This window comes from Struthio camelus, chromosome 8, assembly GCF_040807025.1.
Source record: "Struthio camelus isolate bStrCam1 chromosome 8, bStrCam1.hap1, whole genome shotgun sequence".
Taxonomy (NCBI): domain Eukaryota; kingdom Metazoa; phylum Chordata; class Aves; order Struthioniformes; family Struthionidae; genus Struthio; species Struthio camelus.
Genome location: NC_090949.1, coordinates 17,598,415 through 17,623,627, shown reverse-complemented (window position 1 = coordinate 17,623,627; position 25,213 = coordinate 17,598,415). Strand labels below are relative to the sequence as shown.

General features: G+C 41.5%; 1 protein-coding gene across 1 annotated transcript in view; it reads left to right on the top strand.

Moving 5' to 3' along the window:
• The window catches only part of LOC104151260 (uncharacterized), a 313,421-nt gene that overhangs the window by 164,003 nt on the left and 124,205 nt on the right, over positions 1 to 25,213 (top strand). The window contains exon 9 of the mRNA XM_068952381.1: positions 12,149 to 12,406. Coding sequence (XP_068808482.1) covers positions 12,149 to 12,406 — 258 coding nt within the window. The remainder of the gene's footprint in view (positions 1 to 12,148; positions 12,407 to 25,213) is intronic.

Genomic DNA, 25,213 nt, shown 5'->3' with positions numbered 1-25,213 from the left:
TGGAGCTTGAACAAAATTCACTTCATTTGTGTAAGACTAAGTGTTGTGGCTAGGGCTCAAAATATTTCTGGGGAAAATAGAAGGCAAGAAAAGGAGGCTGCTGCTCTATTCTAATGCAAGACTTAGTTTGGGAGTCCTGGGTTGAATTTTAGCTCCCTGTTTTGGGGAGTCTGTGGTACACCCATGCAGTCAAAGGTGGCAAGTCCTCAAGTGGACTTAACTAACATGGGCTAGTCCTGCATCAGCACAGTTACAGCGCTGCTGAACAGGGACTTTGTGTGCCAGCTTAGAGCGCAGCTAAAGCTAGTGCATAATCAGCACTTGGGGGGGCTGCTCCCCAGCTGCAAAACAGAAGCAACAACACTTTGCATGTTGATGGATATCGCTGCTCTATGGACCACCTCCTGTAGATAAATAGATTATTTTTCTTTCTAGAGCAGCTCAGGTTAATATTATTAGCAATGAGTGTTAGTACTGGCTTACAGAAAAGAAAATAATTGCGGTAGTTTACATGCCATGTTTGGCATACAGAAGTAGATGTTAATGCTGTCATTGCTGGCTTGATTTTCTAAAGAAATGCTGTTTGTCTGTCAGACTTGTCTAATTATTTTTGCACACACTGGACGTTTGCCACTGAATCTGGCAGTGGTAGGGGTCTAGAGGGTGCCAGGATCCCATGGTGGTCCTATGCAATGGCCCAGGAAGCAGCCAGGCATGGAGTGTGACTGAGGGCATATTGCCACTAGGAGACACAGGAAGAGCAAAGGGAAGATTTCGGAGAGGGACTGTGTGGGCAGGGACTTTGGGGTATTCTGGGTGAGTTGCAAGGCAGAAAGTCATATTTTTACTGCTCCAAGAACTTGAACCTTTTCCAGGGATTTTTCAAAATGTTACACGCTGGGCACTGGCCTAATTGTTCTTCTCCTGAAATCAATAGTTATCATCATTGATTTCTGCTAAAACCAGATACTTCTTAAAATTTGAGCTGTGTTTCTAAACTTAGAATCTCCATGTTTTGAAGAGCCTATCAAAACTTTCTAATGCCTTGTGAAGCTTTGAATAAAATGTTTCCCCCAGAAGTATGTAGAAGGGGAACACCACCCCGAATGCCTTCAAAACCTTTGTAGATGGTACTATGTACCACATTGCTATTTTTCCACCCACTTTACATTGAAAGCCTGCATCTAGTGTGGTTATTCCCAGGTTGGTTTCTTTCTTTCATAATGGCAGCTTTGTAGCTATCTTCTTCCTTTTTGACTATTCCAGATTATTTTCCCTAGATGTTTTAGCTGATATTTGCCTAAGTTGTTTTTTATTTTATTTCTTTGTGTGTCTGGTTTCCTGAGGCTGCTATGTATACTTTCTGCTTTACTGATGTTTGTAGTATTTTTCCAGATGTACATCATCTGTGGGTCTTGACAGTGAAATTTGCTGCCTAATACAGATAGTTCAGTGCCTTTATTTCTATATTTAATTTTTAAAAGATTATTCTGAACTATATTTTCTAAAGCAGGTATAAAGAGCAATGTTTACTACCAACTTCCCCTTAGCTTCCTTTCATTGAGAAATTGAATTAAAGGAGTAATGATATTGCACTTCTGCTGACTGCTCTGCTTGAGTGATTCACAGGATGTTTGCTCTTAACATACTGTAAGAGTTAAAAAAAGGTGTCAAACATTTTTGGCACCCGGCTACAGTAGATCCTGTTAGAAGAAACATATGGCCTCACACTAACAGTGTTAAAGCACTGCTAAAGTATTGCCTGTATGACATTGACAAATTTCCTCCAGACTTTTTGTTTTCTGTGCTATTAAGCATTCAAAGTCCAGTATTTCATTACCACTGATGATACAGAGAGCCTTATTGACATTCTATCCATCTGTTCATAACATGCATTATTAAATGTGAAGCAACTAGTAGGTAGAAGTGCACTTGCCAGCTGTACGATGAATTCTCAGCAGTTTGGTGCCCTCTACAAATTTTCTACTATTCTGCCAATTTCTCAACATAATTTACAATGTGGATTTTTTATTTTTGGGGTGGTTCACATTTGTGTAGAGAAAAGTTGCTTCAAAAGAATTCTATTTCATTATCCTTGCTGTGTAACCTTTAGATACAATTTCAAAAATCCCAGGAGTCTTTTAACATACAAGGACTGTCTCTGATATCAGAACTCACTAACTGCAGTTTTTTTCCGGGAACAAATATGCTGCATTGCCTATGAACAGGACGATGTGTGGCCCTATTCATATATTTTTGGAACCCGGAGGAATTGGCTTGACTATTTGCAGATTATAACAGTTGGTAGTTGAGTGTTTTATTTTCATTCCCAGTTGGTACAATATGTTCACAGCTGATGCTAATGGCTTGCCCATTTGATATCACATATGGTCCACTATTTGGGTCTCCTCAAGCTTTCTTTTGTGGTCAGGCTTCTTTAAAACTATCACATATTTAGGTTTGTTCTGTCTGCTGGGAAGATGACCATGAAATTCTGAAACTTGGCAGTTGTAGAGAAAATCAGCGTTTCTGTTGATAAAGATTTAAAGAATTTGGGTCAAGATGACCGAGAAAGAACATTTCTGTATAAAATTGAATGGAAACAAATGCCTTGTTAGAGCATGTGCAATTTGATGCACAAAGAAATGGCCTCTTTTGTCTTGTCTTGTCTTTGAAGCTGTGCTCAAGTTACCCTCGAGTGTTTCAGCACCGTTGAGTGCCATCAAGACTACTTTCAGTGGGTGTTCATTTGCGTTGGGAAAAAATTTATGCAGAAACTGTATCACTCCTTCCATTATTTATAACTTTATTTAGATGCTACTTTTCTGGTAACACTTTACAAAAGGAGGAGACCTGAAACAGCAGAGTAATTTTTCCTTTGGTTTCTAGAATAAGAGCATAGAAGTGTAGTAAAACAATGTGAGAACAAAAATTAAAATTACAAGCCCATCTATAGTTCTTATCCTATGATGCACAAGTGTTTATACTGACTCTAACATATAACTGATAAAGCCACAGTCTCATAAAAAGATTATTTTCAAAAATTATAGGCATTGCCCTCTGAGAGCTGAAATTCTCATTTGTTCATAGGAGTAGATCATAATAGCTCTAATTCCCTGAGAAGTGGGCATTGTATGATAATTGAGCAGGCTAGTATGTTAATTGTCCTCCACTTCACCTCTAGATGTTTAACTCCTTATCTAGTCAACCAGCAAACAATAATGCTCACTTATTTGTGCCTTACTGTTCAAATAATTTTTAAACTGGGTAATTTATTTGAAATAAAGCAGAAGAGTATTCATGTGGAAGGGACATTGAAATTATGTTAGATTAACATATTAAATGCCATTTGGTAAGATAGGGTTTTTATGGTTGTAGTTCTTCAACCTTACAATTTTCAGAATAATGGCAAGGTAATTTGGAATGTAGGAATATTTCTCCAACTAATAGGACAGCTTTACTAGTTCTTATTTTGTGGTGACTCCTTCATCATGGCCTGTATGTCCGCTCTCACAGATGTTTGTTAGCAGAACATGTATAAGTGCTCGTTGGAGGTGACGTGCATTCCTGAGATGTTGTAGCTCCGATCGCTGGACTAAATGAGGCAACCCTTGCTGGAGAAGGTTCTGGCTTATTTAGCTTAAGATGAAAATGTGCACTTTGCTGGTTTAGAATCAGTCTCTGGGATTGGATTGAAATGGAGCTCAAATAAGAGTTTTTTTTTTCAACTGAATAAAGTCTCAGCATTCATCCTGGGGCACTGCGGAGGAAACAAAGAGTTTTTGTAGGTGAAACTAATAGATAAGAAGTAAAATTCTACCCTCTATTAAGAACAGTCTCAGATACTCAGAAAATGATGGTCACGCTCTAGCAGGCTAAGAGGTTCACCCACCTTGAAATGTCTTTTTAAAAAAAAAAAAAAAAACTAAAAAGGCTGAGGAGACCGAATTAGTAACAAATCTTGGCAAAGGACTGGTGCATGATGATATGGCCCAAAGTATTTGTATTTGTTAGGCAAGACTTGGTCCAAATTTGAAGAACTGACAGGCTCTAAGAGAGCTAAAGAGGTTAGCAACAAGATGTTGCCTTCTGCAACTTCTTAGAGATAAGTGGAAGTTTGTGCAGAAATAATTTGAACTCATTGGACACAATGTAAATTAGATGGTGTTCAGGAAAGTGTTTCTCAAATATAACACCACTAAATGTTAAGGCCTAGAAACAATACTGTTGACACATTATTTCCTCCTTGTTATATGAATAAGTCATATGCCCATAACCTCCAGAAGCAATAGCCTGTGTGTTGGCTTGTGAGTGGCTACCAGAACCTGGGTATTATGCAAAATGTTCACAACTGTAGGACTTCTCATATATGTGATTGTGTCTCCAGGGTTCCATACACATCATGTTTGGGGTAGCTAAGCTTGTTGTGAGCAAGCAGTGATGTTTTTGTCTGTAAAAGTGGAGTTCTGGGCAGAGATGCTGTTTTGCCGCTGAGACACTGCGGTAGCTTTGCCCTGGTGCTAGGTTTCAGCATCAACCGGGCATGCTTGGGGGTTCCTATTGAAAAAAGGAGCTACACATCTCTGACCAGTAACTCACAGGCCATAAATCCAGTGGTTAGTGGTGAACTATATTTGACCTTCAGGATTTTGAAGGAGCAGAGGGCCTGTGATTTTTTTTTTTGGAGTTGCCTCCAAACCTGCTTGGGTTCCCCAGTCTATAACAGCAGAGCATGTCTGAAAAGAAATCTCTTGCTTGTGCCATGGGTTTGGATTATAAACCCATATTTTGTGAGAGAGAAACAATGGGGAGATGAGTTGGGTTTTGTCTTATGGTACCTTTATAAATGATACTTTTTGTTTTCATACAAGTTTGTCTTGCTCAGTTAAAAATCTAGTCGCTCACTTCCAGGCGGGCTTCTCTGTGTATAAGTCAGAGATATCCTCACCATTTAACCACTGTATTTTGGCTCACTCTTCAAACTATATACATCAGTTTAAAATCCATGTAGCTAATCTCATTTTACTTGAAGGAAAGTGTTGCTAATTTATGGCTGCCTAATACAGACTTTGCAGTATCACCCAACCAATTTTAGGAACATATGCAAGGGCAAGATCCTTTCCCTGGTTTGTGCTTGGAGGATGATACATTTCATGGGTTTGTCTTTTTGCCACCCAGCTCATGTGAATGAAGCAGCAGAAGCCGCTTTCCACGATAATCCCCTCCTCCCTGGCCCATGGGGGTGAGGGCAGCATTAGGGGCAGCCCCTGGCTCCCTCCTGGTGTGAGGTGCTCCTCCTGTCTGTGACTGCTCCCCAAGGGCCTAAGCCCCGAGCCTGGTGCTCTCAGACAGCTGAGTTTCCCCTTATCTTCAGTTGGGTGGCTCTTGCCCTCCCAGGTTGTCAAGGCCAATGCCAAAGCTGTAGGTCAGATCCCTCCAGCAGATCCACCAAAACACTAACCTCATTCTTAAAGTAAATTATTTCCAAAGCAGTAAGATCTTTGCAACTCTGTTATATATTCTTCTTCTTGCTACATCAGAGGGAGGCCCTAAGCATCTGGCTTGTGGTGGTGGTACAGGCAAGGTAATATGGGTCAGCACGTCATGGTCTGCGGGTAGCGGTCAAGGGGCAACTTTTACTGGCCTGCTGCTTGCTCCTTGCTGGTTTCTGAGGGGTGGGATGGACTTGATGGAAGCAGAAGGTTGATCAGAAAAATAGCATCAAGTTGCAGCTTAAAATCAGCTCTAGACAGATTTTTGGGGAGTCCTCTTTCCTGAACTGCATAAGGTTAAATTACATATAGTGTTAACAGAGTCTTCTGCAACCATGTAAATGAGTTGTTAACATGGCACTTCATTGCTATAATATTTCAAAGCTACTAGCAGGCTTGATGGGTCTGCAATAAATGTTTTATTATTTAGGAAAAATACACTATACAAGTTGCAATGTGCCATGCTCATTCATGCTGTAAATCAACAAAGATCAGCAGACTGAATAGAAAAATGAAAAGCTTATTTAGAAACTGACACAAGCTTTCATATGAGCAGGGATGGCTGAAGTTAACTGCATTCATTTTTCTTTGCTTGTCACAGTTGCCACTTGAATTTCACTACTAAAGATTGTGGATAGTTTTACTTTATGAAATTATCTCTACAGAAACAGTATTTGCATTTATATAGGCTTAGTTATAATAAAGTCAAACCTAGCACCCCCTCTTGCCTCCACAAACAAACAAACTGGCCAACTAACCAGAAATCTCTATGTTAAAATAACTGTTATCCTTCAGTTTTCCTAAATTCCTAAATTTAGGATTCACCTAAATAGATCCCACTGACTGGTTGAAAGGCCTGTGAGTGGTAACCCAGTGAAACAGGAAATCAGAGTTGTGGTAATACAATGATAAAGTTGTTTCAACTTGAACTGCTTTGTGTTCAGATGAATAAAAGTAGAGTTTTGTTAAAATACGTACTTGGGCACATGTCCAGCTGCGCTGGCATCCCTGGGAGCCTTAGGGAGGCTCAGCGCTGGCGCAGGGCTGGGCCGAGGTGGCTGCGGAGTCAGCCGGAGCCGGGGTCCCGCTCCAGGCTCCCGGGTGGTGGGATGGGAGTGGGCAGTGGGACAAAAACTTCCTTCGTCCCAGTAATGCTACCTGCTGCCACATCTCCTCTGGCCTCGACATAGTCTTGTGGTTTGGTGTATGGATGAAATAAGTGGCTGAGTGAAAGGACAGCTCAGGTCTGAGAGATCAGAGACCAGTAATTAACGTGATTTACGTGGCTCAGTTAGGAAGTGCCTGATATCAGCTCTGCCACCGTTTCTTCTCCCCCAGTGCCTGAAGGGCTCAGGGGAAGTTTGCAGTGTTTAAAGCTGAGTGTTGGTTCTGCTGGGAATTTTTCTCCCCAAAACAGTACTTGTTCATATGTGGTGTGAAACCCTTTACAAATTCTGTAAGTTGATATGATTAGAGAGATGTGAATACATTGGCTTATTCTATTAGGGGGAGGAAGAAGCAAGCAGAAAGCGGGAGGGGAAGGTATGTCAAGATCAAGCATCCCATGCCTATTTATTGGCAGAAAAAGGACTTAAGGTTTTCTAAGCCAACTTAGAAACCACAGAAGTGGTTTTTATTCAGAAAAGAAAGCACAGAATGCAAAAATGCTGGAACATAAAGGAAAAAAAAGAAGAAAGGGAGCAGATGAGTAAGTTCATTGGGAGCAGAGAGGTGAGACAGGCCCTCACTAGGGCATTTGAAAAGGTTAGGCCTGAGTTAACATGAAGGATTTGGTCAGCTCTCAAAGGAGATTTTTGACTCATTTTGTAATATTTTTCTTTAAATATGTCATTACTAAACTGTCAATGTGCAATGTGTTTTAAAGCCTGGCTCTACTATGTCCCAGCCATGGTCCTCTGAAGGAAGGAAGGAAGGAACGCGCCTGAGTTTTAAAACCTCCACTTTAACTTTTCAATCTCAGAAATGTTTTGAGGATTACTGCATATGTGATGTGTGAGAATCCCTTGGAAGTGGCCCATTCTCACCCCCGAGCTATTTTGCTTATTTGGTGAATCAGAAAAGGGAAATAACTTTACCCCCTTGGAAATGTAGTAATGAACCCTTTGTTTATGAGAATAGTATCTGCGAAAAATTTAATGTGGAGAGCTGAGTCTCGGACTTACTTCAGACAGAATCAGCTGAAGCTGTGGTCATAATCATCCAAAAAAGACCAAAAAAAAGACTCAAAAAGAGTCACTGAGATAATCCATTGTGTAAGTGTTTGAATTTATTTGTTTCACAGAAAAAAAAGTTTTGCTTCTGAACTAGCCATTTATATGCCAAGGAAAGCCCAATTAAGATGACTGAATTGTGAGTGTCATAAAATAGAGAATGCAAAGTATATTTAATTATAACTATGCTGCCAGGCGCCGATATAACAAAAGAAAAAATGTTCACCTACAACACAAAGTACTGCCTAACATGTTTAGTATAACAGAGAGATGATATATGGTCTAAATACACACTCTTAAAACAGTTCAAAAAGCTGTAGCTTCTCATTTTCAGGAAGATGTTTTCCAATTACCCACACAGTTTAAGAAAAAGTAATATTTTTAATATGGAAACCTTCAACTTTTTCACAGATTGAAGAAAAAGCTTCATGAATTAAGAGGGAAAAGGTTGCCTAAGAAAATGGATTCATGACACAGAAGAATGTGTAATTGATGTGTGTGGTTGTCTGGATGGTAAAATAACAAAAGCAACCCTTAGAGATGAGAGCTGTAACAAGTCAGGCAGTGAGGCAGGATGTATTTTATAGGTCATCTGGGCTCCATTCAGATCTACAGGTTGCTATTCCTTCTCCATACTTGAAAGCATTTAATGGATTATTATAAAAGGAAAAAGATGGTATGCAATAATGGTTTAAATTGAAGCTCTGTGTATATATCACTACTGTGTGACTTCTAAATGAATGCTTCATTTTTAAAATTCTCCCATGGCATACTTGAAAGTTTGCCAGAGGATCAAGGCATTAAAACAACGAATTCACCAGCAGAAAAAGTAAAGGACACTGAGTAGTACAATAGAAACAGTTTTTCCACTGTATAGACAAATATAAATAAGGAAAGCTCACCGAGAAAGATTTTTCTGAAGGTGCTATCTTCAAGGCAGAGAAACTGTTTTTATTCTGTGTTGTTTTGTAATATTAAATGAAGTAAAAAGGGAATTTTGGAAAAAGGCTTAACGGTTAACAATCAAAGCTGAAAGCACATGATACTGAAGTCAAATTCAGAGTCCCTGCTTGCCTGGAAAATGCTTCTTTCCTATCAAAATTGATATGATTCAAAGGGCGGAGGAGCTTTCCTGCTTTGTTTCACATGAACATAAAAGTTTTATTCCTGCTTTTAATAGGTAGTACTTTACAAATGTAATGGAACATAATTTTACCAGGTTTCCCTAAGGGAAAGTCATGGCATGATTACACAGGCAGTCCCATCTCATTTAGTATAATGCTTACAATATACATGCAAATATACATAGGCAACTCAAGATATAGATAGATTGAATGGCATTCAGATAATCATAGAGCAGTGCAGGTGCTGAAGAAAGTTTTGCAACGGAAACATGCTTTAAAGACTGGTCCCTTGCATCTACACTTACCTTCAAGTAATGTTTCTGTGATATGCAGAAGATTCAAGCTGTATCAGACGGATGTATTTGACACTTCTAAGTTTGGTGGGTGGTTCAGGTTGAACATCTTGCGTTTGGTCTGGTTTCCAGGCCTATTGATAACATAGCCTAACAAGTGCTGACAAAGGTGGATCAAGGTGGAACCGTCCCACTGGCACCATCGCAGGTATGGGCTGGGAGAAGGACCCTTTCCCTCCAGGGCAGTGCTGGTGCCTGTGTGTCAGCCCTCTGGACGGCCGCTGTGCAGCAGCCCGGCACTGGGACTCCCGGCAGCCTCATGTCTTTTCTCTGAGGGCAGGGAAGAGTCAAGCTGTGTCAGACGGAAGCACAGTGCTGGGAGTTTCACACAAACACAAACTGGGAATTTCAGGCTGAGAGCCTGCTCTCTGTATTCCCTGTGCAAAGGCTCTTAGGGAACTTCTTGGCCACGGATTAAATAGATATTTAAGTCATAAATCATAAAGGAATGATTTAACACAATGCAGTGCCAACTGCAGTGCCAGTATGTTGGTGCACAAATGATGTCAGGAAAGTCACAAGCACGAGGATGTCTTTGGTATGAGATAGTAGGAAAGGTCTTATGTTTGTGGGAGGCATGAGTGTGCTCTTTCTGGCTTGGCTTGTGCATTGGCAAAGGAGGTGCCTGTAAGAAAAATGGTTTGTCTCTCCTGTTCAGGGAATGACTGAGCAGCTCTAGAATGTTCTACTAGCACAAGTGAGCGTAATGTAAACCCTAGTTCATGAACAATACAGAATCTTTTTCTTCCAGTTTAATTATTTTTGCTGAATTCAAGCCAGAAGCTAACGGCTAGATTCTCATTTCAGAGTTGGCTCTCATTTGGCGTGATGCAAATCCATTAGAAAGATCAGAGAAGTTATCCCAGATTTTCAACAGTGAAGTGATGGAAGAGTCTAGTCTACGTGAACCTCGCCTTGGCACTGGTTATTCGCAGATGCATGCAAAGGAAGCAACCACAGTAGGTCTGGAGTCTGGAAAGCAAACAGCAGTTTGGAGCAGTTTCCTGGGGGAGCGAGGCCAGCAGCGCTGCCCGTCTGCATCCCTGTGCTAGAGCTGTGTTGCCACAGCTTGCCCCTGGGCTGCAGTGGAGAAGCTGGCAGCCGGGCACCTCAGGCAGGGAGATGGACTCTTGTCTTTGATTTTGGGAAGGTCAAGGATTAGCGAGTACAAGAGCAGAAATAATAAAAAATGAAGTACAGAAGCTCAACACCTGTCTGTATTAGATTTCTCTTAAACTTTCCCACGTTTAATATTAGCAGCTGAGACTCGCAGGGAATAACAGCAGATACATTAGTGCAAAATGTATATTCCAGTCCGTGTGTTGTCTGTATCTACCACAGAGAAAACTGGATTAAGCCCAGTATTTAAAACACAAATGGCTTTTTTTTGTGTCATAGATAGTGTTCTCTGTTTTCTGACACGTTTGGAGATGAACTGTTTTTAGCGATCAAGGAGAATATTTGGTTAAAATGTTTTTCCTTTATTCTTTTTGTGTTTGTTTGCCACATCTTAATTGCTTGTCAATGCTTGGGAATGTGAATTATATCAATTTCCTTTTTAGTCAAGTGTAAAATTTATCATCTGAATAACTGACACCTGTATCAGTATTAGATTGAGAAAGTGTTTGCTCTTGCTTGTTCATTAGTTAGCATTTCATCTGTGAGCCTAAGATGGGTAAATTTCAGAGTTCGTCCTAGTTAACCCTTACAAATTTATCTTCTGTTTAGCGACAAGAGGAACTTCAGAGCTGTGCTTCCGGAGTACCTGCTTCTAGAGGGCAGAGTTGCCAAATTCTTTAAATCTTTAGAGGACAACCTTTTCTCCTGATACTGCATTGTTTGTCTGTATTTTGATATCTAAAGAGAAGTTTTCTGATGGGGTGTTATACTGAATTAAAGTTTGTTTACTTGCTTTTTGAGCATAGTAACAATTTACTGTGAGTGTTTAAGTGAGCAAATTTGTCGGGTGTCCCGTGCTTTGGGTGTGCTGCTGTCATTTTCTTGCACAGTGCAAAGGGATGTCTGTTTTGACTATTTGCAAAACAACTTTAGTTGTTTATTAAAACATTTGTAAACCAAGCAAGCAGGTGATGTATTTTAATATCAGGCAGAAATACAGTAGGGGAGATTTTGTTTAACTAAGGATTCTGCCAAGTGTAGGAAAATTCAGATGAATGAAAAGTATAAAGTACATACACCAAAGCTAGGATGCTTTAAGCTCCTCAGTGGATGATCTAATTCAAAAGGAAAATGGTCTTAGTTCATGGTAGCTTAATCCTCTTTTACAGTAAAGTCAGACCACTTTACCTCTCAGTGAGAATATCCACACAGGAATTTAACTCATTGTAACTTACATGCTTTATCATCATGGGTTTAGTTGATTTAGCTTAACTTTCCTGACTGACCTCTTATAGAAAAGCCCATAGACATAGATGTAGGGTACAAGCTTTATTTGAAATGTAGTCATGCCCTTACATTTGATGTGGGTTTTAGGTAATCATGTTAAATTATATGTGAGAACTGTCTGATAGCCTGTGCATAGACATCTTGATCCTGCAGGGTAACAAAAAGTTAATTCTTTCTTTGCAACTGCGCTGCCCAGCAATATCTGGAAAGCCTCAAAATAAGCCCTCAGCATCTGCTTGCTTGCATGCTGTGCATTGCAATGACTGGCAACTCTTCTTTAGGCATCCTGGAATTTTGGGGCTGAGGGTCAAGCAAAATAATTCTTACGGTTACTCTTAGTTCAGCCTATCAGCTGGGCTTTTTTGGAGGCCAAAGATAGTTTCTAAGCAAGTGATACCAAGCACTGAGGAAACTTTGTCTAACGTGATGATAATATCAGCAGAATGCTGCTAGTGTCTTTGGCGTTTATAGAGAGCTTGGATTCGCGCCGGATGGAAAGAGAAACACTGACCGGTCCTGTTTTCCTTCTTTCTTTGGAACAGTTTTCCTTGAGGGAATGCCTTTTTCTATGCCAGACAAATGGCAACGACAGATGGGACATAACAGTGTTGGAGGCATGCAATGTTGGCAGAAACCAAAATTACGAAAATCCACTTTCCAACAACTTGGAGCACATGGAGTACCACCAACAGGTGTGTCCCAAGGCAATGAGAGTCTTTGTTGCTGCTCATCTGATTAAACTGACCACCAAGACAATTCTAGTGGAAGAGGTCATCAAAAAGCTTCTTGCCACCTGGACGGTAAGTACCAGCTAACTCCAGGACACTGGTGATAGCTTTGTGAAGCTGGTGTGCTCAGGCAGTACCCCAGTCATTTCTTGGCCTTCCATAACAGGCTTTGGTGTTCAGCAAAAGAAAGCAGTATTACACTTAGGTAGTGTTAGGTTGGTCAGTCTCCATGGGCTGTTTGTGTGGGATGCGCTCAAAAATTTGAGCACGACAGACTTTTCATCTTTGTGGCTTAAGAAATCTTTTCCTAGACACCTGGAAGGGATAAAGGAGCTGCTCAGAAACATGGTGGGCCTGTGAGAAATGTTGTTCCATTTTCCAGGTTCCTGTTCCCAGGGGGAAGAAGCACAAGCTGTGCAGATGGTGTTGAAAAGATCTACGTTGCTACATAACCTCTATGGAATCAGTACATTGTCTTTTATCTGGGTTCCTCTTTTCATCACACTTGAAGTTACGTGAAGTGTAGCATACGCTAGAAGCAGAGTTCCCCAGTATTCGAAGAGGAGTAATAAATTTTCTGCAGATTGTTTAAATCTTTATTTCTTATTTGTACAGCCTCATTTGAGCAGTTTACTTCAGATGACTTTGGCCTGAAACTGAGGGCACTAATAAAGTTGTCATGTAAAAGCATTACTGGTATTTGAGGAATTAAGCTGGTATTCGAGGAGTTAGTTTGCCATGCCTTATGTTATTTTTTATTTTAACAGTGTTTGTAGCATGCCTTTTTGAGTTAATGCATAACAACTCAAGTTGGCTAAAAGTGTATGGCATTAATGAAACTGTGAGCCACATAAAAGACTAAATTGCTTTTTCTCTTTCTGTAATTGCCATTACAATAAAAGCTGCCTTTACTGTAAGATTTTTCAGGGTTAACCCCTGCAGAGCTCCCAGCATGATGAGGCAGAAGTGTGATTAGAGGTGTGTGTGGGAGGAAGAAGGGGGAGAACAGCTGAGTAATAGTCATTAGGGGTGCTCAAGGGTTGTAGGCAATGGAGGACAACAGTTGAGATGCTGCCCCCCCCCCCCCCCCCGTAGTAAAATGAATCGCAGTGCAATGACTGAGGGTCAGCTGTGATTTCTCCGCACAGCTGACCGTGGCAACACTGCCCTGCTCACATCCTTTTTAGCAACCTTGCTAAACTGCAGAAAGAGTGTAATGGGAAGGGGATGGTGGGGGACAGGTGTGGCTGAAAGTCAGGAAAAAAAGGGGAAAGCATTTGTTGTATTCTCTGATATGGCCACTATTTTGACTATTGGGCAAAAGTGGCATAAAGATTTTGCAGTGAGAAGGCAGGTGTGGCAGTCCTGGAGCTACATCTCCTGGTTTACAGTTCCTTCTCTCCCCTATGAGATTCTAGTTACCTGGGGACCCCGGCCATGGTTCTCCTCCTGGCCATGCTCTCTTTGGAGGCCTGTGGTTCGGCTGGGCTGTTTTCTTGCCCACACTGACATCTGGGGGCCTCTCTCTTGCTCTCTCCTACAAAGAAGAGTAAGGACATCTTGCAGGTCAAGCCGCTATCCTTGTGTACTTTGTGATTTGTAGTTGGGTTTCTTTAGTGAGTGTTCAGAAACATGGTTCAACACTAGCTTCCAAATATAAAACTAACAGCACTCTTATGCCCCTCTGTCCTCTTTATTTCTCTTCTTTCCCCTCTATTCCCCTAAGGCACTTCTGTTGTTTTTGCACTCTCACCGTTTCCTTCCTCCTTGTCCGTGGTACTGGATTTGCTTTCAAAGGGGTTGCCTCCTTCATTTGATTAGTGCATTGCTGTGCTTTGAAGTTACATTAGCCTGAATCTCAGGAGGAGACCTGGGACCTGCCCCTGAGGCGGATGGTACGTGTAGCAGTAGCAGCAGAAGCTTCTCACTGGTGCAGCCTCACCATGTTGTATACTGTCTGAGGCTGTAGCCTTTTTGGCAGCAAAACAAGCCCTTTGCCTCTGGGTCTCACTGCTGTGCTGTGGTGAACTGCTGTTTTGGTTGTGCCTGTACAGCTGCTCTGAGAACTAAGGAGCTGATCCAGCTTAAAGGAAAATGAAGACTTTTTTTTGTGGACTAGTCTTCCAATGGATCAGCTCTCTGACCTGGATCACAGTGCAGCTGCCCAAACAACTCTATTGGCACAGCTGAGGATCTGGGATGTTGATGGGACATGCTAACAGGGACACAGCCCTGGAAACTGTGTGCTGTTGAGCTACAGGCAGCCTCCTCTGGTAAAGGATTGGTCAGTTCAGTAATGTCTACTGGGCTGTGCACAAATTCATCTCGTGATGTGCCGATAAAGATATACAGATCTGAATGCCGATGTGTATGGGCAGAGGGCTGATCCAGCAGAGCAAGGGAAGGAGCTACTAGTTGTACAGTATTTGCTATGGAATGGGCATGCACCTATTCCTATAATTATGCCATCTCTACGTTAATATTAAATGTCAGTATATCCACTTGTACAGAAAGTCAGCGACATGCTTAGGTATTAGATAATCTGCAGCATACCGAACTCGGAAGCATGAAAAGCTTTTTTGTAATATAGTAGATTGCTGAAGCTTAAAAAGAGTATCCAACAAATGCATATGGGCATTAAATGGGTTTTAGAAATCCATTTCAGTTTTTAGAAATGAAATAAAAATGCCACATCATTATACTCTGAGGGACTGTCTTTGGGAGAGAGATTGAAGATTGCAGTATTCACCTGGTCACACAATGCAAATGCTAACAAAAAATAGTGATAAATGCTTCCCCAGCTTTCAGGATACTATGTGTTTTGCTCTGTTTTTTTTTCCCTTTGTGTTGGAATGGAAAATACTTTTGAGACTGTGGAGAATAGCAGAATTTTTAAATGTCTTAAATACCATTTCATCTGGAAAAAGGTTTAGAATAAGTAACCTGCCGTGTTAGAAAAGGTTGCTAATTATCTGAATTTCACTGTGGCTTAATTAGCAGCATCTATGGTAGAACGTGGGAGGTGGTGCTTATCACCTGCCAAGGAAAAAGTTGTCTTTTGGAGGAGGGTAAGTGATGTCAACTAAAATACAGCATGATTTTAGACTGTTCAAAAACATTTCCTTTAAAATCTTTCAGTGGCCAGAGGTGAGTGGGCTTTACTCAATTAAGGGTAGAGAACAGATGTGTTTGTCTTTGCCCACCTCCATCCCTGACTCGGGGCAGCTCTGAGTGCCACCAGCATCCTCAGTGCTCAGTGGGAAATGAGATCATTGTCACTGAAAGAGGCTCTCAGGGTGCTGTTGGGTGAGACACACTGCATCTCTTACAAGCAACTCTTTTAATTATAAAGAGAAGTTAAAACAACCGAGTGTGCAAATTTGGGCATATCAAACTATTTGTTATCAGTGATTATGATGCAAATGCAAGCCAGCAGAAGCAAAATATTTTGAGTAATGTGTGCTCCATCTTGATGTTATGCTTTCTTTGTTGTCCCTGTTAACAGCTTTAATAAAGGTAGTCTGTAATTCACCTCGAATGTATTTTACAGCCAAGGAGATTTGGTACCGATAGTGGCTGTTCATTATGGATAGTTTTTCCAGTATCAGCTGGATGCACAGGAAAGCTGGAATCATGTTAATTAGATGATGGGTCTGAGCTGGAAGTCGTTGGGGTCAGCGGAGAGGCAGTGTTTAATGTGCTGGATCAAACAAAACAAGTTTAATAGCTATCTTAGACTAGGTACAATTTCTGTAATCCGAGAAACTAATTTTGTCACCTCTTCCATGTATTTCCAAATATTTTTATACTTCCTGCAGAGTTGAAATGCAGAAATCTGGTAGCTAAGGTAGGCACAGTCTGCTGAAATACAGAAGTAGTTAGGATCTTAGCTATTATTTCACATTAATGAAGGTGTTCCGAGCTCTTTCTGTTTAGAAATGAAATTATTCTCATAGCAAGGATGATATTTAATATATTTCTTCTTTGGAACGAAGGAGGTAAAAGATGACATTCATCACCTGTGACTGCCTTGTATTTTTAAAAAATGTGTGCCTCCTAATTATTATCAGACAAGTTATTTTGTTTCAAAATTTTCCATAAACAGGATTACAGACTAGAAGATAACTTGGACTTCTGCTTTATGACAGTCTGTAGTGATTTTGAATGCGTTGGGCAAAGCAGAAAAAACAGCTAGTCTGCAGACTGTAAGTGAATTACTTCTTACTAACTCAGTCCATGAATGCTAAGTGCTGCTCCCTCCTTCCCCCCACCCCTCAAAAAAATTGAGGAAGGCCTTTACTTAATTATTTTTGAGATAAACACATAATTTTAGGAAATGTGACACTATTGTGTAGTCTTTTTATAGTAGAGATTGTTTTTCCACAATATGTACATTCTGCACATAGGTAGCAGTACTGTAATACACTTTACCAAGTGCACCAGATGGGCCTGTAGAAATGGTGTGAATGAAACTAAAGGAGGCCTATACTCCAAAATTAATTCATTCAGACAATCAAGGAGGTACAGAAACACCATTATCACAGGATGAATGTTTTTCACAAAATAATCTGTTCTGACGTTCTGATTTTCAAAGCATATTTGCAAAATAACCCGAAAAGAAAACCTACAAATGAAAATCCCTAGTTCTATGAGATGCTAAAGAGGCTGGACTCAACAGAGAGGTTACTTTATGACATATGGTAATTTTCATCCCTCTCCTGTTAACTTTTCACTTGTGTCTAACCATCTTGTTTCTGTTTCTCTCAGTCTCCATCCCACAGAAGCTAATGGCCTCAGCACGGCTTCCCCTGCTGAAACTGCTTGCTGCTCCACAGGTGCTGGTTGTCCTATTCCCTCATACTGTCTAGTTGATCAATGTAATAACTTCATCCCAGAGCATTTCTTCCCAATGTGGTTTTACTGCAGTTTGCAACCTCTGTTTCAGACCTAAAGAATGGCTTATTTGCTTGTCTGTTTTTCCCTCAACTATAATAGTTGGTCTCATAAAAGATATTACCTCTTCCCCATAAGCCTTGGCTCTCTAACTTGCATACACCTTCCTAGGGGGAAGAAAGCAATCTCCTCAAGCCTGGAATTTCCTGTAGGAGCAAACTGTAGTCATTTGAATTATAGATTTAATTGATAAGCTATCTCACTAATGCAATCCCACTGAGTGCAAATATGCATTGGACTTGCTGAGGGAACTAGAAGAATTTCCAAAATTTTCCAGTCAGATGCCAGCTTTAATGAACCTGCCTTGTCTGCACGTCCAGAAATCGCAGCAGGTGAGGACTCAAGGACTTTGGTCTTATTTTAGCTGCACAATATAGTGGGAGGAGGAGCGCCCGCACCAGAGCAGGAACCCAAACACCAGCTGGGCCAAGGAACCCCTGCGTGGACATGTCAGCAATGCCTCCAGGGAGGCCCCTGGGTCTCTCAGTCGTGGCCAACACGGATGGCTAGTGCAGTGCCTAGGAGCCCAGCCCTTACCCAGGTATGCTGCCTGTAGGCAGGCAAGAGGAAGAAGACAAGGCCACGGGCCATGCCTGTGGCTGGCCCCAAGGCCACCGTTTATGGGAAGCGTTGATTTTTCCCTTTACATAAATGGTTTTGCCATGGTGGAGCCCTTTCAGACCTGGCGTGTGACAACCTCCTGCCATTTCCCCAATATTAGGGCCTCCTATGACTGAGGAGGCTGCAGGTCTTCAGGCAATGTCCTTATGGGCTGGCAGGAAGGGAAGAGGGTAGGGTCTGCCTGGGCCAGGAGCCATTGCCCCTCTGTGCAGCTACTCGGCACCCACTGCCTCAAAGTCCCATGGCATGATTCACTCGTGGGAAATTGGCCACATTATCATTTGAACGGCCCTCGGCCGTTGGTTCAAAACACTCTTGGGGTTTTGCTTTAAAAAAGTCCCAATGAGTATTTCTAGCTAGCCAACCTTGCCAACATTTTTCTTGTAAATTTAGAAAACCTAAATTGTTTCTTAAATCAGAAAACAAAATATGATGCAGCAAACCAAAAGAGTGGATATGGCCCACAGTAGGACACCCTTCTAGGTCATTCAAAGCAAACAGATATTATCATACCAGAACTAATTGCTTGGAAAGTGCTTAATCCATATTTTTTGGAAGTTGCTTCATTAACTGATTGCCTTTAATTTCTGACACAAAATACTGATGTAAGAGATTGATAAAGTTTATGACTTGCAGAGGTACTTGCTTCACTCATTTGTAGTTTCCAGTGCAAATGAATAAATCAGCCTGCACTCAGCTTAGAAAGAAAGGGTAGTGTACAAAGTAGTAAGTGGAGTAGATTGATTAAATCAGCCATTCTTTTTAACTCCTTCTGGTAATAAAAAAGCTAGTTACATTGTGTAAGGTTAAAAGGCAACAAAATAAAAGGATATAATGCATATTTATCTCTCATTGTCCCCATATGTTGTTGTGGGACTGTCTAGCATCACACTTAGTTAATTCAAAATATAATTAGACATTTATATAAATGAAAGCGTGCATTATGTTAGATATCATTAAAATAGGGTTATACTCTTATTTAAGTCATCAGCCAGCCATACAATGTAGTTTGGACTGTGACACTTCTGTGGCCTGAGTTTCTTTTTATACTTTTTTTTTTTTTTTTAAGCACGTGGTGTTGACCAATGTGAGAGGAGAACAGGGAATACCACAGCAGCATAGCACAGTCGCTATGATTCCTACGTACGGGACGTTCCTTACATGTAGCCTTACTATTGGTATTTAATACCTTCCTGTGTTTATGTCTGTTATGCCTAATCTAAGGGTATATGCCTGATTCCCAAAATTTGCAGACTCAGAACTTCTCCAGCTTTCTGTCAGAAGATGATCAGAAAAGCTGATGCAAGGCATTGGAGAAATACTTCCTTAGCTATCAGCTGCAGTGAGGTAAGATTTGAATTCAGCTGGTGCTGTACGGCTTTGCCCATGTTTGCCCTGCTGTACTGCGGAGGTGAAATGCAAGCTTGGAGGGACAGAATTTTGTATTTTATTTTATTTTGGTAGAAGGACCCCTATCGATCACAGTGAAAGGGGAAAAAAACGTGAAGGAAGGAGTCGTCGGTACAAGATGACCCCCAGCTCAGAGCTGGTTTTCGTTCTCCCTTTTCTGGCAGGTTTTGCTGCCTTACAGCTTTGCCATATGGACCCATCTGATTTTATGCTCGTGGGAATGTTTCAGGGCTACCAGTCCTCTCTCCATCAGTATTTAAACTGGACACTTTTCAGCCTTCCTTCGGCAGGAGCTGTTGCAGCAACTCCTTACCCTGCTTTTTGTGCTCCTGGCGGCAGCGTGGGATGGCCGGCCAGGCCTGGCACCCGTGTGCGCTGCCTTTGCTGGGCTGCTGGTTCCCTTTTTGGCGCTGAGGTGGGTGCAGCGGCTGCTCTTCTTCCCGAGCCCTTCCTACTGTCTGCACAGGGGCTTTTCCATGCTCTTGGGTTAATTGTCATGTTATGGGTGGTTTTGCCCCACTGTAGCATCTGTTGCGGCGTTGCGAGGGATGCAGCCGCAAGCTCCAACACCGGCTCCTCGGAGGCTACGCGGTGTCCCGCGTAGAGCAGGAAGGGTGACATAAATCAGCAGGTGCTCTCTGTGGGATAACGCTAATTCCCATTGCCTCGGGGTGGGGGGTGGGACGCCGTTCAAATGGAGAAAGACGGCAGGTTGCACAAGTGCCCGCCGGGCAGGGGTGTTAGTAGGGCGCAGGGGGAAGTCCCGCTTGGCAACCACGCTAAGTGGACGGCTGTGGCCGTTAGGAGCGGCCGCAGCGCGCCCAAGGGAGCCGGCTGCCAGGCGGGAACCCATAAATCGTGTGTCCGCGCCGGCGAGGGAAGCCCGCGCCGGCCCTACAGCAGGGCCCGGCACGAAGGGCCGCGCCGGTAAGCGGGAGACAGCAGGGAGCAGCATGGAGCCGCGTTGGCGGCGGCCGCCGCCTCAGGGCGCCCCGGCGGCCGCGCCCCGCCCCTCCCCCCCCCCCCGGGCGGCGCTGCGGCGGGAAAGCGCGGGAAGCGCCGTTGGCGTGACGGGCCGCGGGGGGCGCTGAGGTGGGGCCGCTCCGCTGGGGCCCTGCTAACCTGGGGGGCACCTGGAAGCGCGGCTCAAAAAAGAAACGAGCTGTAGTCGTACTTTAGGGAGCGGGAATGATCTCTTCTGGCATGGTGGTGTTATCACAAACACGCGTGTGTGATTTATCCTAATTAAAAAATATGACAGGCATAAGCTGGAGAAATGTCTGTAAATGACACAATCTGCTCTTGCCTTTGTTTATCACCATCCTAATGTATCGCTGGCCGCCTGAAATTACTGGCCCGTGTTATTTGGTATCGGTCACAGGCTCTTGTTTGGGGAATTTAGGGGTATAAACCAGTAAAATAGAGTGGGAGCATTTACATATGGGATCACTGTATCACTTGGCTAGGCTGGATCCCTCTTTGTTGCCTTTTTTTTTTTTTTTTGATTTTTCCGTCTGTTTAATTAATGGAAAGGACAGTAATGGCAAGACAGTTTTTCTAAGTTGTAGTCAAAATGCAGAAATCATGAGCGGCGATTAGAGTTTCTCCTTGCTAGGGTGAATTAAAGGCTTGGCTGCTGCTTAAGGCCACCTCTGTCAAATTAACACTGGTCATTTCCCTGCATGTGTCGGGTAGTTTTCAGATCAAAACAACCCTCCGAAGGGATACACAGCGGGGCATTACAGAAAGATGTTAACAATATTCTGTATCAAAAAGGTTAAACTCATAGGTTTCTGTGTAAACATTCATTTTACCCTAGCTAACCTGTAAAGATTTCATTTTGCTTCATTTATCTTCTCTCTTAGCCGATGCTAAACCATCCCTAGCTTCGATGAAAGAATCATGTCTCCATTCATTTCCTATCTTGCTGAATTGCCTTCGCATTTCCTATCATCTGCACATAATCCTATTCTCTCCATTATTGTCTTAATACCAAGTACAGCACAAGATAATGGATAGGCACTGTAATAACAGTGTGGCCTGTAGGAGCCCCTCGAGGGAAATATCTTTGACGCTGGTAGAATATTAATGCATCCCAGGTCCCTGATCTTCCTCTTTCACTTCATCTCCTGTTTTCTAAACTACATAATGACTTTCATATACATGACAAAAGCATTAGAACAGAAAAAAGACTCACTGATGAGCAGCAGGGCTGTGTGATATTAAGAAGCACTATTCTCAATTCTTTGTAAAATTTTTGACCACCATCAGAGACAGAGTATGCAGGTAATTTCTGATTTGAATAGATACAGGCATAAAGAAGCATTATCATACTCTGTTAATCCAAATGCCCATCACAGGCACTGCATGAAAATAAATTAAAATGTAATTCTTCAATAATGCATCTGTCTACAGGATGATTTTCAGCAGATTAAAAACAAACAACTTGATATCACTTAGAAAGGCTAGTAGATTGTTTTTGAGAAGCTTAATCATCAGCAGATTACGAATGGAACAGTAAATCAAAGCAGGGTATGTTAAACAATGTAGATTGTGTTGTAGTGGCAATTTACTGTACATAATTTTTTAATAAAAGGGAAAAATTGATTTTTGTGAGCATAAACACTGAATCTGGTGAGAATTTAGCTGCTATTATTGAAAAGAGAAATTGTCATGTAGGAGCAATAGCCTTTCATTCTTTTCAGAAGAAATAGAAGTTTGCTCCCTTTAGGGCTGCCTTTAGCATAACTCCTTTTCTTATTTTTCTTTCCTTTTTGACAAAGACTTTCTTTTGCTATCAGTTGCTATTACGTATTCCTGATCCATCTCAGACTGGGGTGCACACCTGGGCTAAGGCGAGAATAACCCCAAACTTCCCTTTTGTACAGGAAGAAACTTGCTGAACATGCGTGTTCTGAGGACTCTTGCTTCTAAATATGAACGGCTACCTGCAAAACTTCCTTGTAAAAACTACATGTCTTCAAGGGGTGATTTTAGTTGTCTTCATTTTTGTTTTTAGTAAAACCTGCAGCTCAGGAGTTCGGCAGCAGTTCTGGCTCTCCGTGCCTCATATCAGCAGTGGCTGAAGCAGAACAGCTATTGACCATCAATCATTATAGATAATATCTGAGGAGAAAGGCAGAAATTATTTCAAATAAAGGGAACTGAGTTAAGAGCAGGTGGAAAGCAGCAGCCTGGTGTTGGCTGTATACTGGAGGATTAGAGGCGAAAGACTAAAGTCTCGCAGAATCAAGTGCAAAAGCTTAACGTAATTTTGGAAGTACTTATGAAATGCATTTTTTGAGATTAAAATATCAAAAAGATGCGTGAAGATAAATTACATGTATAATCAAAGCTTAAGAAAATCCTCATAATACACAGGTATTCTGTACTTTAAGAGCATGATTGTTTTCCCATGTTTCTTCCTAAGTAAATGCTAAGAGGTATCTTCCACCTTCAGTGCTGAATCCTGACCCAAGCTTACGGGGACTCCTGGGAATCTGAGGAAATGTCATGGCAAGTCACTGAAGCCATACTAGGAGAAATCTGTCCCAAGAGAAAAAAAAGGAGACAGTCTGTCTGTTCCTGGGCCTACTTTTCTTTTATTTATGCCCTAATTTTATTTTCAGATAATTCATTTGATTTATTTCACTGCTTTTAATGCTATTTCTTCTGTTTTGAACTCATGTGGTACTGTGAAATAGTCTAATATTGAATTATGCTGCTTCTGCATTTTAAACTATGCTCAGCAGAGTGGAAAAAATACACGTGAAGCTAAGAGACATTGCCCTGTACATCAGAAATCAGAAGCTGTCCCTTTGAAACCTGGTAAAAACTATGTTAGCAAGTCCTGTTGCTATCATTATAAATGCAGTGCCTTTTCTTTCACATGTGTTTACTTGCCAAGAGAAGAAATGACATCGTGTGTGACACTGGTAGTGTGGGATCCCAGTTTAAGAGACTGTAAACAAGAAGGGGTGAGAAAGAACAGAGTTTATTACTTTGATGATTCACTTAATCATTGTGGTCTAAATTTAGGTCTGCAATCAAAATACTAAGTTTGGTTTTCACTTCCTCTTTGAAAATGAGTCTGGGTTACTGCTTTTATTGTTACTCTTCCATCATTGTCCTAAAACTGGGACAGCAATTAATTTAAAATAAGATATTTTTTAAAACTGTTTCTAGTCACTGGGCTGTGTCACGTGTTTCTTATCTCTGAGCTGCATAAAGGGATGCTGGCGTTGTGGGCTTGTCCTGCTCCCAGGCAGCCAAAGTGCCTGCGGGTGTCCAGGGGTCGCAGTGGCTCTTCCAGGCACGAAGGCAGGGGGGCAGAGGGGCTGCTGCTCTCAGCAGCCCCACCGCATGACCAGAGTGCCCCGGTACCAGGGCAGACACAAAAACAAGCCTTGGAAAAAGGAAATGCTGCATTTTTTTGTAATACTGGAAACTGAAGATCGTTATAGCCCCAGTCCTTCAAACAGCTAAATATTTGATTAAATTTATCTGCATGAGAAAGGACTTGGAAGAGGTGGAGACTACTTCAGAAGACAGTTAGAAATGTGCGTATTGGCTTTCAGGTTTGGGCATAGGTAAAGCACAGCCGTGGGAGGACAGGGAACCTGTGGTGGATGCAGGAATTTATCCAGGGTATGAGACCCGTTTCAGAGCTTTGTGAGCGTCTCCTCTGTGGGACGTTCAGTCAGGTGGTCATGACTTAGGAGGCTGCTGAACCTTTTCAAAAGAAAAACACGTACTGTCTTCCAACGCGCTCAATGAGCGTATTTTATTTGAAAATGCTAGTTTCAAATACATACACTATTGTGTAATAATTAGGTTCCTGCAATCTTTTGTACTATCAGGTTGTAAGGCTGAGGGCGATGGTTCCTCACCACTTGGTGTTTGCTGTTTATTGACCTTTTGTTGTAGAAAACCATGACACATGTGCCTTTCAGGAACCTGTTATTCTCTTTGCTCTTGTTTGTTGTTTCTGACTTACTAAATACTGCTAATTATTGCTAGATTTTTTTTTCTTTAATTATAATCACCTTTAGGATTTTGACCATAAATATTTTTGGTTTTTTAAATCCCGGTGGTTGGGTTATTGTCAAATCAATCTGGACGCACAGGGAAAAGTAGTGTCTTGTGCAGGGATGGAATACAACTTCAGTGCCTTTAATACACCATATTCTTCCTTTAATCTTTGTCATACCACAAAAGCATTTTTTAAAAATGACTTCAAATATGGTTTTATGAGACAAAACAAACTCTACTTACAAGCATTCTGTGAGTTTTTTCTGAAAAAAGATTTTGAATTCTGTAGTTAAACTTTGCAATTAATATGAGAAAGGAGATAGATTTTTAAGTTTGATTTATGGTATTATAACTTGTTTTACAGATTAGTGTACTCTTCTAAAGGTTATTGCTAGCTTGATGATTTATTTAGATTTTCTTGGTATTTTCTCTCTTCTATATAGCTGTATTTCTGCTATTAAGAAAAGAATGCCCTCCACTAGAGAGTGTTTGTGATACTATCGTTTTTCATATTTTAAGATATATCATATGCACTATGTGTGAAATATACTTGAAAGGAATTTGTGATAGCAGTTCATGTCAAGTTTCTAATCTTAATGCAGGCATTACTAATTTCATGTTTGCAAGTAAACATCATAATGAATCAGAATCCTCCTAGAATTGTAATTGGTGTAACTCTTTTGTATTCTGTGGTTTCAGCTCTGAGTGTTAATTGTCAGTGCCCTATAGAAATGTTAATTATCTTGAATAATCCTGTTTGCCTTGAACAGGCAGTGGCAGCCCTAATCAGTAAGAAGGTGTCACCCAAGAAAGTTATAAAGCGATGTGGTATTAAACTGATGCAAAAAACTGAGTTGCAGCTAG